Raw genomic sequence first — 14,105 nt, 5'->3', positions numbered from 1 at the left:
GTAGGTGGTTGGGGCATGGGCAGCTGGTCTGAAGTAGGTAGCAGGAGGGCTTGGCAGTCGGTCGTCCTTCAGTGTCCAGCCGGTCATATGGGTGATTGTGTACTCGGAAAGAAAGTAGGTAAATGGAATTAGTTTTGTTCTATCCATTTGTACATAAACAGGGAATGTAAACATTTACAGAGTGTGGCTAACGACTCCGGCAGATCTGACTATGACAGCTTAACTGAAAGGAGAGAACCAGAAGGACACACAGACACGGCAGCACTCTGAAACAGTTCGGCATCCCTCCACTCCACCGTCCACAAACTTGAGTGACCGCGTGCGAGCAGCGGGACGACAGCACCAGCGCCTCAGTTTACTATAATTCCCTGTGTCCATGGACCCCTGGATCTGCTACCTTTATCTAAGGGGGGACATTAGCTACCAAAAGCTAAACTGAACAAGTGAGTTTTCAGCCTAGTCTTAAAGATTGAGACTGTGTCTGAGTCCCGAACAGTTTCTGGAAGGTCATTCCAGAGTTTGGGGGCTTTATAAGAAAAAGCTCTTCCCCCAGCTGAAACCTTCAGAATTTTGGGGACTATTAATAATCCAGCGCTCTGGGATCTGAGTGGTCGTGATGGCTCATAATGAGAAATAAGGTCTTGCAGGTACTCGGGAGCGAGACCATGTAGGGCTTTATACGTCAATAAAAGGATTTTATAATCAATACGGAATTTAATAGGTAGCCAATGAAGTGATGATAGCACTGGACTGATATGTTCAAATTTTCTAGTTTTAGTGAGGACTCTGGCTGCGGCGTTTTGGACTAATTGGAGTTTGTTTAAATTCCTGCTCGTGCATCCTGACAGTAGTGCGTTACAGTAGTCTAGCCTAGAAGTAATAAAGGCGTGTACTAGTGTTTCTGCATCACGCAGGGACAGGGCATTTCTGATCTTGGCAATGTTGCGAAGATGTAGAAAAGCTGTCCTAGTGATGCTGCCTATGTGTTGATCGAATGATAAATCTGAATCTATTATAACGCCAAGATTTTTTGCTGCTGATCCAGGTGTGGCTGGAAAGTCGGCGAGATTTAAGATTAAATCTGGTGATTTACTTCTGGCTAATTTTGGACCCAGAAGGAGAACCTCTGTTTTGTTACTGTTTAGTAGGAGGAAGTTCTGTGACATCCAGCCTTTCACGTCTTTTACACAGTCCTCCATTTTCTTTAACCTGTATTGGTCATCGGGCTTGGCTGATATGTACAGTTGAGTATCGTCTGCATAGCAATGAAAGTTTACGCCATGGTTACTTATAACTGTGCCTAACGGTAACATGTATAGGGTAAATAATAAAGGTCCTAATATAGAGCCCTGCGGAACTCCAAATCTCACTTTTGAATAAGTGGAAGATAAATTGTTTACCCTAACGAACTGATAACGTTCTGATAGGTAAGATCTGAACCATGATAGGGCCGTCCCTGTGACTCCAACCATGTTTTCTAACCTTTCTAAGAGAATATTGTGGTCTATTGTATCAAAAGCCGCACTGAGGTCAAGTAGCACTAACAGGGATACGCAGCCTTGATCAGAGGCAAGAAAAAGATCATTAGTTATCTTAACTAGAGCCGTCTCAGTGCTGTGGTGTGGCCTGAATCCAGACTGGAATTTTTCATATATATGGTTCTTATGTAGATATGAACTAAGTTGTTGGGCCACAGCTTTTTCTAAGATCTTAGATATAAACGATAAGTTAGAAACAGGCCTGTAATTAGACAAAACGGTGACATCAAGATTTGGTTTCTTGATCAGAGGTTTGATAACTGCTAGTTTAAAAGCTTTGGGTACATGGCCCAGACTAAGGGACGAGTTTATTATAGTTAAAATAGGGTTTATAATAACTGGCAGTACTTCTTTAAGTAATTTTGATGGAATTGCATCGAGTGTGCAGGTTGTGCAATTTGCAGAGGAGATAATCTTCTCTAGCTCCAGCTGTGGGAGTGGGTAAAAGGTTTCCAGATTCTTTTCTACAGCTGTGTTTTGTTCTATATCAGCCAAGTCAGATGACAGCCAAGCTGGATTTGAATTTGATACTGTGGGTTGAATTTGTTGTCTAATATTATCAATTTTATTATTAAAGAAGTCCATAAAAACTTCACTGGTGAGAGTTACTGGGATTTCTGGTTCATTACCTGCCTGATTTTGTGTGATTTGGGAAATCACATTAAACAAAACTCTAGGATTATACTTATTATTCTCGATCAGCGAGGCCAGATATGCTGAGCGAGCTTCAGTGAGAGCATTTCTATACTCTATAAGGCCGTCCTTCCAGGCAGTGTGGAACACTTCTAGTTTGGTATGACGCCATTTCCGCTCTAATTTCCGAGCTGTTTGTTTTAAGGTCCGGGTTTTATCGTTGTACCACGGGGCGAGCTTTTTCTGCCTTATTCTTTTTATTTTAAGTGGGGCCACATTTTCTAAAGTGGATCGTAATGTATTTTCTAAATAATCGGTTAGTGAATCTAGTTCCATTGGATCTGATGGAGTGGAGACTGGGGTTGATAACTCTGGGAGATTTTCTATAAATTGTAGGGCGGTAAAAGGTTTTATTGTGCGCTTTGTTGAATAACGAGGGGACGTATATATATTATGGCTAAATCGTAGCTCATACGAAATTAAGTAATGGTCGGAGATCACTGTGGTTTGCGGTAGGATATTCAGCTTGTCTATGTTAAGACCTAGTGTCAAAACCAAATCTAACGTATGACTACAGTCGTGTGTCGGCCCGGTTACATTTTGGGTAAGACCAACTGAGTCTAGGATTGAGGTAAATGCCCTTTTTAATGGGTCGTCTACCTTCTCAAAGTGAATATTAAAATCTCCTACAATTATTACTTTATCGTTGCACACAGCCAGGTTTGCAGCGAAGTCACTAAATTCTTTTATAAATTCAGAGTATGGCCCTGGTGGTCTGTAAATGTTAAATAATGAGAACGCCTTCTTTTTTGTGACCGGATTTGTGACGTGAATAGAGAGGACCTCAAAGGAAGTGAAAGTGTCACATTGTTTCTGACTAATATCGAGAGTATTTTGGTATATTACACACACTCCACCTCCCTTGCCTGATAGTCTTGGCCTATGTGCATAATTATAGCCTACAGGCGTGGCTTCATTTAAAGCTAAATATTCATCTGGTCTAACCCACGTTTCAGTAAGACAAAAAAAGTCAAATTTATGATCGCTTATAATTTCATTTACGACGACTGCTTTAGAGTTTAGTGATCTTATATTAAGTAGTCCAAGTTTTAGATTTAAGGTGCTAGTGCTATCATCAGAACATGGATATATGTTGATAAGGTTATTTAAGCGGACTGATTGAGTTTTTCTATGATTAAATTTAGTTTTAATTCGGGGCAAAGACACAGTCTCAATACGATTAATCTTGGGTGACGCCTCAAGGCGGATCGCAGACGGTCGGTTTAGCCTGTCTGTCTGCGGCCTGGTCCCGGCTCTGGACTGTCAGCAGCGGTTTACACTACTCTGCCGACTAACTAAAAGACTATGTGCTATGCTGCACGAAAGTAAGGCAGCACCCTCCCGCGTGGGGTGGACACCATCCCTACCTATAAGACCAGGCTTGCCCTCAAATCGTAACCAATTATCTATAAAGCCCACTTGATTTTCGGAACACCACTTGGACATCCAGCGGTTTAACGCCGTAAGCCTGCTGTAGGCCTCAGCGCCGCGCCGCATTGGGATGGGGCCAGAGCAGATTACGGCATCGGACATCGTCTGGGCCTGTTTAACCACCTCTCTAATATTAGCCTTAGTTACCTCTGACTGCCGCAGACGGATATCGTTGGCCCCTACATGAATAACTATCCTCGAATATCTCTTAGCAGCTAATCTAAGGTTGCCACTAATGTCCGGCGCTCTGGCTCCCGATAAGCATCTAACTATGACCGCTGGCGCCCCTAACGGAGTAGCTAACTTCACGTGTCGAACAATCGAGTCTCCTATGACCAGAGTGCTTTTAACAGGCTTCACAGTGGGGGCTTCACTGAGCGGGGCAAACCTGTTTGACACGCGAATGGGAGGAGCGTGGTGTTCCGGTGGGCTAGCTTTGGCCTCAGCGTTAGCGTTAGCCTTAGCTTTCCGGCTAGACCGCCGAGTCGTCACCCATTCGCCCCGCTGTGAGGGCTCTGACGCCGGAGTCAAGGGGGTGCTAACTCTCCCTAGGGTACCGGGGGTTGCTAACGCTGCCTCTGGCTGCCTATCCCTTAATAATCCCCGGATACGCACTTCTAACTGGTCGACCTTCTCCACCAGACAGCTAACTAGCTGGCACTTAGTACAAACGCTATCGCTATCACTAGAGGCGGAAAAGGGCGTTAAGCTAAACATGCCACACTCTGCGCAGACGAAGCAACCAGGAGAAGCCATTATATTTAGCCACTTACCGCTTCTTGTTGATTTAAATGCTAATACAACAAACGTTACCGCACTGACTCGCTCTCAGTCGCTCGCAGTGACGCGCTCTCAGTCGCTCTCAGTCGCTCGCAGTGACGCCTATCTAATGCCATATGATCTAATGCCATAACTGAATAACTTTGCTGTTGGCAACAGGATTTTTCACGCCAAACTACCTACTGCAGTGGCCAGAGCATCATTTGACCACCTGTCATTGAGCCCATCAACCCCCATATGGACCAACTACCTTCTAACAGCCATTACTGCTCCATGTCCATTTCATCTAGCAGAATATAATCGGCTTTACTCTCATCCAACCCCTTTGCCTGCCATGTTTAACACAATCTTCACAATCCGCTGACAGGCACCCTTGTCAAGTTTTGGTTCCTCTCAAGGATTCTTCCTAACTGGAAATTTTTCCTTGCTGCTGTAGCCTTGTTCATCAACAGTTCATCCTCATCCTCCATTCCCAAGAAAAAGTATTCACAATCCCCACCACCACCACCACCCCCACCCTATCTCCTTCTTGAAGCCTCCTAGAACTCCAGCCCATGTCCTCAGAGTCCTCCTCCCTCAATCAGCATGGTCCAAGCTCACAAAATTAAAATATAAGGTGAGAGAAGTTGAACAACCAAAGAAGGGACAGAAGGGTGTAATTAAACCTGTTATGTGATGTTTGGATCTGAATCCTGATCTGTTAACTTAAAGCTAGCTTAGTGAACAGGCTACAGACCCAAACAGTGACGGACACCACGACACAGGCTTGACTTTGACACAGTACAGCCTTAGTTGTAGCTAAGTGATGCTAAAGCGCCTCCCATTTAGGGACAGTGCACCCATTTAGAGAATAATACGAATGAAGGGTGAATGCTGGGATCACGTGTTCTGTGACGTGTGCCAAGAATGTGTGCGGTTCTTGTAAGTGTAGCTCTTCGCCGTGGCTAAGCTATCATGCTTAGTTTTTCTGAGCTTTTTCTTGGCTCTCATCCCCTTTTATTGGTGAGCTCCCACACCTCCGATCGGTGAGCTCTTTAAAACATAAGGAGTTTGTATAATGTGTTTTTATCTATTCAGACATGGAACACATTTTTAAACACTGTCATCATTTTTACACTGAATGTGTGACAGATAAAGAAAGAATTGCAAAATCCTTCATTTTGAATGCGTTCAATGTTCTCTCTAGGCTGAGGAGGACGTGACCTATTCAGATGTAGCTTTTCGTAAGAACAAATCAGCAGAACAAAAGGTATGTGATGTTTTTGGGACCAGTGTTTGGTTAAATTGCAATACAAGTGAAACCTATTCATTTGCTTTTTAGTGGTCATTTTAAATTCTTTCCTATTTAAATAGCGTAAACCAAATAAAGTTGCTCAGGTGCTCTTTCTAGATCTTTCAAATAAAAAATAATTATGAAAATGCTCTTATAGAACAAAGTAGCAACTATGACTTCATCTTGTATTTATATAATTTCCAGTCAACACAGTCATGAAGTACTAATGATTTTTTTTTCAGCAAAGGGAAAAAGAAGAAAATATATTTAACAGAAAATTACACATTGGAAGAATAGATTGTCCATTTCTGGAAATTTGACTAGTTGCACAAAATAAAAAAAATTTAAAAAAATAAAAATTAGATAAACAAAAAAGTACATACAAATACAAAACACAACACACAAGAGCACGCCTCAGAACACACACCAGCTTTGAACATGCAAGTCATCAGAATAATTACAGTACGGCCTCATCAAAGTATATCAACGAGTACTTCATGAATTCATCAGGAAAATTCCGTAAGGAATAAATTGATTCTTAAAAATATTTATGTAGTCTGAGGTAGCCTGTACTGCTTTCCAGTAGGGAGCATCCCTTCATGGCCACAATTTACCATCCTCTAATGGCTAGTTCCAGCATGCTAATGCACCATGCCGCACAGCTAAAGTCATCACAAACTGGTTTCATGAGCATAATGAGTTCTTCAGTGGCCTTCCCTGTAACCGAAACTGAATCCAACAGAACACCTTAGGGATGTGGTAGAATGGGAGATCTGCAGCATGAGAGTGCACCTGAAGAATCTGTATGATTCAATCATCTCAACAAAGACCAGATTCCCAAAAGAACTGAGGATAAGAACCGAGACTTTCTTTGAGGGCAAAGAAAGGCCCCACCCAGTATTAGTACAACAGAACTTGAGTTCCTTAAAAGTGCACATTGAGTGTATCTAATCAAATACATTACATTAACATTGATTTCAAGCGACTACGATTTGGACGATTCAGCAAAAAATTACATATAGCATGGCAGGTAAAATTAAACCTGGAATAGAAGGAAAACATTTTTCCACATGGCTTATTATTCAGTCAAATTATTTCCTATGACCGGCTAAACATCAAATGAAACAACTCACCTTTGAGCAAACAGGTCTCATCGTTAACGCCATGTATGTTGAGATGATGGTCTGTTTTGCCACACAGGCAAATCCACAACTGACATTTTTATTAGGTCTTTGGAAACAAGTAGAAAACAACATCTGTCAAGTTCAGTCCGTCAAGTTTTCGACTGTCCACCAGGCACAACCTATCACAATATGAGAAGTTTATACTCAAAAACCATCCACACATTCAGCGCATAGCAGTAGTGCAGCACTGCATACGTAGAAATGTGTAAGATTACGATGAACGTGCTGCTAATACTACATGTTTAAGTAACTGACTGACCTGTGTTATATTTGCTCTAGGATGACGTGACCTACTCCTCCATAGTTCATGGCAAAAAAGGAAAAAAAACAAAAAAACAGGTGGGTGTGTGTGTGTGTGTGTGTGTGTGTGTGTGTGTGTTACGGATAAACAGAGAAAACCAATTAAGTACAAGCTAAAAATCTTTGCTGCTTTGAATGACGTAGATGTTCTCTCTCTAGGTTGAGGAGGACGTGACTTATTCAGATGTAGCTTTCTGTAAGGCGGCCAAGTCATCAGAACAGGAGGTATGTGATGTTTTTGGGATTAGTTTGTGTATTGAAAGATATTTCAATTAAAAATATTACGTTAATACTATCATGGAATTAGGAAGTAAGTAGGACTTTATTCTGCATTTATTTCATTTCTAGTCAACACTAGTTATTCTTTTTTCAGCAGAGGGAAAAAGGAGAAAATACATTTAAAAGAAAATTACACACAAGCCTCAACAATGAAACGCAACATCCGATGTTTGAGTGCTCAGTGTGACCACTCTTTACTTGGGCTGTTGGCTTTGTATTTTCAGTTTCAGTGAAGTCAGTGCTCGGCTGTGGTCAGTCCATTGTTCTGAGGACACCAGCAGCTTCTTGTTTAATAAGTACATCTTGATCTTCTCAGCAGTGCTCGGGGTTGTTGTCTTGCTGTAGACATGGTTTGAAGATGATTTTAATGCTTCAGTAGTGTAAATAATACCTTCTGTTAATTCCAAGGACCCAAAACATCTTCCAGGGACCTTCTTGCCAGCCAGACATCCTTTCAGACTCACAGTGTAGGTTGTCGTCTCAGATAAACCTGTGGATTGAACAGAGCTTGGTTTTCTCCTCTCCCTCAAAGACAAGTTTAATCTGATGGGGCAGATTTTGGTGGTTTACAGGTGGCTGCAGGTCTTGCAGGTGGTTGTTAGGAATCCCATTTTCTCTGTAGCTTTTAATCAATTCCGAACTCCAGTTTTGAAGGATCCAGTTATTTTTATTGTCTAATGTGTTCAGAAATATCGCCTTTAGCCATTTCAGACACTCATGAGAAAGAAATGTGAAGGCAGCTAAGGGGACTTAAAGTAGTTGCCTGTATTAATGTTGTAGTCTGAGGGGCAACATGATGTCAGTGAACAGTTCAGTGAACAAGTGTCAGTAGGTGCATTTTGTAAAGCAGGCTTGCAGGCTTTGGGATAATTGTCTTTTATTTATGTTTCTTGCTTTTCTCCAGACTCTGAAAAATGAATAATTTACATAGCAGACATTCTGATCAGAAGGTAAATAAATGAAAGGGTGGTCTCTGACTTTAGCGCTGTTCTGAAACAGACCATTTAGTGCTTTACATGCTCAATCAGAGGTCACTACAAATGGTTCTTTGGGTGCAGAATGTGTGTAAAGAGTGAGAAGCAGTCAACACTATGAAGACTGTGTGTGTTTCATTTCAGGACCAAGTGACCATCTCATCTGCAGCCCTCAAAACTAAGAAGGAGGCTGAAGAGCCCATGGTTTATGCCAGCGTGAAGCATGCCAAAAAAAAACAATAGATATAAAACGTGCTTGGCCCCATATATTTCTACACAGTGGCACAGCGTCTGGATATGCAGGACATGCACTTGCATACAGGCCTGTGTACCACCTCTGTGTTTTATGTTTGTGCTCTGCTTGTTTGGAGGCAAAGCCTCATTTTCTATGCGCAGTTCCGCTCTCTTTCTGTGAAACCCACAGTGTGCCACTGCATTAATTTCAACCTGCAATGAAACCACAAAAAAGCTGAAGTAGTGGACATGTGGCTTGGAACTCGTCTAAGAAAGGGATGTCAATCTAGTTGAAGATAGAGAACGTTACCAGTCTATTACCTCATGTAACCTTACTAAACCGGTCGAGTTGTAACTCCGTTCACCTCGTACATCATGATTGAAAACAGTTGATACCAAACATGACTAACTGCCTAAATGATGAGCAAGTTGTATTCCATTAAATCTGCAAGAACAGAGTGAGCTTGAGCTTGGGGTTTATGTGCATTCTTCTGCAGGCAGGGCTTTTCATCCATTCTAGACCTGAAATCACTGCTTAGCAGCCATTGCTGGCCAATACTTTGGTCAAGCTTTTAGGTCGCAGCATGCCAGTGTTTTCCAGATCTGATCATAAGAGGAGACTTTAAAAATACCCCAAAAATAACCCAAAAAATCTTAAAAAAAAGAGTAGAGCGTTTTGTTTTCTACCCATTTCCAAAGCAGAAAGGCCTGCCAGCCTGAGCTGAACCTAGTTTTGCTAAAGTCTTCTCCATCTTTTAATGGAGTTCTGGCTACTTATACTCTTTCACTTCGCTGCTGTTGTGGCTTTCTTAACAATATCTTGCATTGAATACAAATCCAAATCTAAAAGACACCAATTTACACATCTTTTATGATTTCTACCATTATTTCATAATAATCTTGGCTTTTGCACCGTTATATCAGGTCTTGCTACATACAGGCTACAAGGTTCCTACGCATAGGAACTGAAACCAAGGATTAAAGAGGAAAAAAAGAGAACTGGCAGATGAAAGGGTAAACGCATCAGCCAATCAGCCAAGCCACAGTCATCCGATCATAAGCTGTCTGAACTTTGGAGCTGATCCAGGCAAGTTCTAATGAATGAGGGATTGACTACGTTAGACCCAAAACCGTTCCGAGTTCGTTTCTTTGCTTGGTGCTGTAAGCAGACGATACCAACATACGTTCGAGGACCACAGGCCATCAAACTGGTGACCAAGTGGAAAGAAAAAAGGGTGACACTTAAGAAATAGCACAAAAAAAAAGCACCACATAGTTTAAAAAAAAAAAAAAAAAAAAAAAAAAAAAAGCTGTGAGAGCTGTAGCCATGCTGTAGTTATTTTTACGGCGTGGTGTGAATCGTAGCGTCCTGCAGTGGAGACTACACGATTCTGTGGTCAAGTGTTTCGCAGAAGTATTTTCCTTTTAATTTAATGTAGGTTTGCTTGAACGTGCGCGTATGATAAGAGCTTGAGTTTTGCTGCTGCAACAGCACAAATATTTTTATATCCTATTAAAATAGGCTGTTCATCGCTGGTCACCGATGGAAGAAAACCTTAATACCTCCAAAATGGTAACCTGACAAAGAAGGAGAGATGTTCAGTGATGATGCCTTGAAGGTCTCACATGACAGCTGACATAAACCTACATAAACATTTATAAAGGCTTCATTTCTTCAATAAGTAGCTTTTGTCAACTTCAATGTCACGTTAACACACGTTGATCAACAGGCTTTCAGTGGTGTGAGGGGTCATTACAGTTTGTGAGATATAAAACGCAGCATGCTGGGACAACTTCAACTTTGTACCTCAGTGTGTTTTTGGTCAAACACATAATGGTGACGGTTACACAACTTTACAAGTGAGGCTGCAAAATCAAAGAGCTTTGTTTTAGCACTGAAGTCAGAATCTACTGTACTGTCGTTCTATTGTGAAGGTTTTGATTCTGATCCTGTTTTGACAGAGTTATGTTTATTCTCTCTGCCCCTTCAGGAAAGAGAGTTTAATTTAGCTCTTTGTGTTATGAATCCTAACAGTACTGCCAAAAGCACAGCTACATTTAATATTATTTCATGTGGCTCTTGAGGAAAAGTAGCTGTTTGTTCTGTTGGGGTTTTTTTTGCTGATTGTTTTGACACAATCTGCAGCTTCATGGTGTCACAACTTTTTCTCTCTTGCTAGTGGGGCTGGAAGAAATCGCTTTCCCCTACACAGCGTTCATTTCTCACTGAAAAATACGATGTGTTCAGCTATTCTGTATCACCAGTAGGAACAATTTGGCCGAGAAAACCCATCAGGTTTAAAACGTCCAGTGTAGCGTTTGAACGCATATGAAACAGACACTGTTAGAAACAGGACACACTGTAAAATGGACACAATGCAACTAGAAAGTCGGCCGTCGTAACGCAATCGCTGTTAATCATTTCACCCAATAAAGAGTTGAGACACAATATCAGCCCAGATCTGGGCTGATGTTCATGTCACGTTGGTGTGGTATGAACCTGAGACTGAAGTTGATAAAAAGTAGCATTTATGAGAACGGCTGCTTATTGAATAATACAGTTTATTATTAACATTTATAAATGTTTATGCAGGTTTATGAAAAGGCTTATGTGGCTGTTCTGTAGTTTCATGAACTTAACCTACAGTAACATGTTACCAAATACCCTTAATAATGTACAGTCATATGCAAAAGTTCATATGACCTGGTTAAATTACATGTTTTGTTGATTTCCTAAGTGACAACAAGTACAAAAGTGCACATGTTAATGCACAATTGCAACATTGGGAAACAATAAATTATACAATGTGTCCTGTGAAAATGTCGTGGCACATTTTATATTTAATGTTTTCCAATTTGTTAAACTGAGAAAATAAACAGAAAAATACCACATTTTGTTCTCTGTAGAGGGCACATTAACTTCTTTTTAACTCCACATCTTATTTCAAACAACATGCCATTTGATCAGGGAGTGTTCAAGCTTCTGCACACGAGTCATTTTGAGCCTCTCGTCATGAAATGTTCCCACAATGTAAAAGGGAGTTGGTGTTTTCAAATGGGGAAAGTGGTTTTGTTTTCAGTCATCGTGTTTGACAGAAAAAAATGTATGTGCAAGTTCATCAGCAGTGCTTTTAAATAGCTAATGTGTGATATTACTCAGCCACTAGAGAATAATGACATGAACGTGTGGACAAAGTGCACATTACATTATCAGGGCTGCACAGAGAATGTCCTATTAAAGTATTTCACTGATGTCGGAAGAAAACCTCATTTCTCCAATTTGATCATTAACTTTACCTTTTCAGCTTTTGACGTACTATGAAAACACTTGTTGCCCATTACATTGTGTGTAAATTTAATGATGGATGGACCAAAAGAAGTGGAACAAAATGACTAGAAAAAAAGTCTGGTTCCATTGACTTACATCAAAAGTAAAGTTCTTCCTTCTCCCGCAGAGCTGTAAATTTTGGAAATACAAGGTTTTCTTCCAAGAACAGCGGTATGTTTAATTCCCATAATAGCTCTACTGTACATCTACAGTCAAATGGAAAAGTTTAAACACCTCTTGTTTTGTTAACATCTGCATTTCTCTGTGGAGGGCGTGTCATTCAGAAAAATGATTTTTATTGGAACTGGCCCTTGCTGACGGTTAGGTTAGGAAGGTTAGCCATGTTGTAATAAAATGATATAAGGGGGAAAAAAACGGACATGCCTTTTGTCACTGTTGTAAATAATCATAAACACAAATTTCACACGTGTAAACATTTTAGTAGAAATCTTCTATAATTACTTGGAATGAAAGCTCTGTACATGGACCTAGATTAAAGCTTAATGTTTTTGGCTTCGACTGTAAAAGGTATTATTTTAGAGAGGTGTGTTTTTTTTTTCTTGGACAGCAACAATATACCAATGTCCTTAATACATATGTTGGAATATATGCTTTTGTAAATGAGCTCTAGATAGATAAATAGACAGATAGATACTTTGGTAAATCTCCTTTGGGATCAATAGTTTGCCTTTAAATTGAGAATATTTATTCTGGCTTTTTGTTTAATTCGCTGGCCATTTATTCGACGTGTGATGCTCATTTCTGTATATTTTTGTTTCATATGATGACTTTGCTAAGAAACACTGAGGAAGCACCTGGATTTTTACAGCAAGCATTAATCCTCTGTTAGAAACTGATTCTGAAGAAATTTGATCTCATTAACAAATGTGAGTAAATTTTGCATGAGGACATTTCGATCTCCATTAATTTCACAGTAAAAGTGGATTTGTCAAAATATATAAAGAGTCAACAAGGAATTTTGGAGAATTTTCAGCATAAGCAGATTTGCTAATAAAACCATTTCACTATTGTTCAAGAGGAATCTCTGCTTCTAACCAAAAATAATTACACAAGTTTTAGAGCACATATGGTTCTTGGCCACTAGTGAAATGTTAAGGTGCTATGCTAAGTTGAATTGTATCAGGACTTTCACAATGTTTTACATTCAGACAAACTGCCTTTTTGTACAGAAAATTAGATAAACTTTGTCAGCTATAATTCTCACTGTTAATGATGGTGATATATACAATATTCATGAAGTTTTGTTTTTCAGCTATTGAACTTAATTCACTTGAGCAGCTTCCACCAATAAAGATCATTTCTGTATTTTGTCATGTTGTTTATTTAGACAATTGTCAATATTCCACATGTAAAAGCCTTTAGTTGTGTGCAGAATGATGTACTAATGTCTGTCAGCTACGTTATGCTTTTAAGACAACCTTGGTGAAGTCTTTACTAAAAGAAAAGAAAAAAAAAGCATGCTTAGCAATTGTAGACCCATCTCAAACCTTCTTTAAGTAAATTTAAGTCAATTTACACATAAACCATCCATCACATTCCAAACTTGAAAAAATAATACAGTTTACCCCAAAATGAAAATCTATGGGCTTAAAACTCGGTAGCCTGGCACAGATTTAGAAGAGTTCAAATCATAAGTGACCAACAGATTGTTTCCTGTTGCCTTGGGAATTTGTTTATTTTAGATTTTACTTTGGAGTTCCATAAGGTTCCATTTTAGGGCTGCTTCTTTTCCCACTGTACTCTAGAAAATGTAATCAGGAAACATGAAATACAAATTTTACATTTTCATTACAAAGATTCTGTCAAAAGGCTAACAAACTGTCAGATATTTCTCAGTGCATGTCACAAAATCATTTGCTGCATAATTAGGATGAAATCTACTAAATCTGAAGTATAAAAGTTGGCTGTCATTTTAGATTCAGATCTGTTTTATTCCTTATATAATGTCACTAAGTTTGATTTCCATCAATTAAGAAATATTGGTTACAACAGGCCTTTTCTATCTGACAGCGATGCAGAAAAATATGCATTTAGTACTTTTTACTGGCCTTTTCAAAAAAATAAATATTC

The 14,105-nt window shown here is 39.8% G+C and overlaps 2 protein-coding genes across 4 annotated transcripts in view; one reads left to right on the top strand and one right to left on the bottom strand.

Moving 5' to 3' along the window:
• Positions 1 to 13,480, top strand: part of LOC108413729 (obscurin-like) — a 48,571-nt gene extending 35,091 nt beyond the window's left edge. Inside the window, exons 15-18 of the mRNA XM_037540895.1 lie at positions 5,629 to 5,691; positions 7,179 to 7,238; positions 7,359 to 7,424; positions 8,597 to 13,480. Coding sequence (XP_037396792.1) covers positions 5,629 to 5,691; positions 7,179 to 7,238; positions 7,359 to 7,424; positions 8,597 to 8,695 — 288 coding nt within the window. The 3' untranslated portion in view covers positions 8,696 to 13,480. The remainder of the gene's footprint in view (positions 1 to 5,628; positions 5,692 to 7,178; positions 7,239 to 7,358; positions 7,425 to 8,596) is intronic.
• Positions 1 to 14,105, bottom strand: part of prelid1b (PRELI domain containing 1b) — a 41,235-nt gene that overhangs the window by 3,166 nt on the left and 23,964 nt on the right. Inside the window, exon 7 of one of the 3 annotated variants that reach the window (XR_001856795.2) lies at positions 5,694 to 6,945. The exons of 1 other annotated variant lie outside the window; for it this stretch is intronic. The gene's annotated coding sequence lies outside the window, so the exon portion shown is untranslated. Of the gene's footprint in view, positions 1 to 5,693; positions 6,946 to 7,707; positions 7,969 to 14,105 lie in introns of those variants that run through there. One more of the 3 variants, XR_001856796.2, reaches the window with a different exon arrangement.

This window comes from Pygocentrus nattereri, chromosome 9, assembly GCF_015220715.1.
Source record: "Pygocentrus nattereri isolate fPygNat1 chromosome 9, fPygNat1.pri, whole genome shotgun sequence".
In the NCBI taxonomy this organism is placed as follows: Eukaryota; Metazoa; Chordata; class Actinopteri; order Characiformes; family Serrasalmidae; genus Pygocentrus; species Pygocentrus nattereri.
The sequence above is the reverse complement of the archived record's forward strand: the minus strand, read 5'-3'. Positions and strand labels throughout refer to the sequence as shown.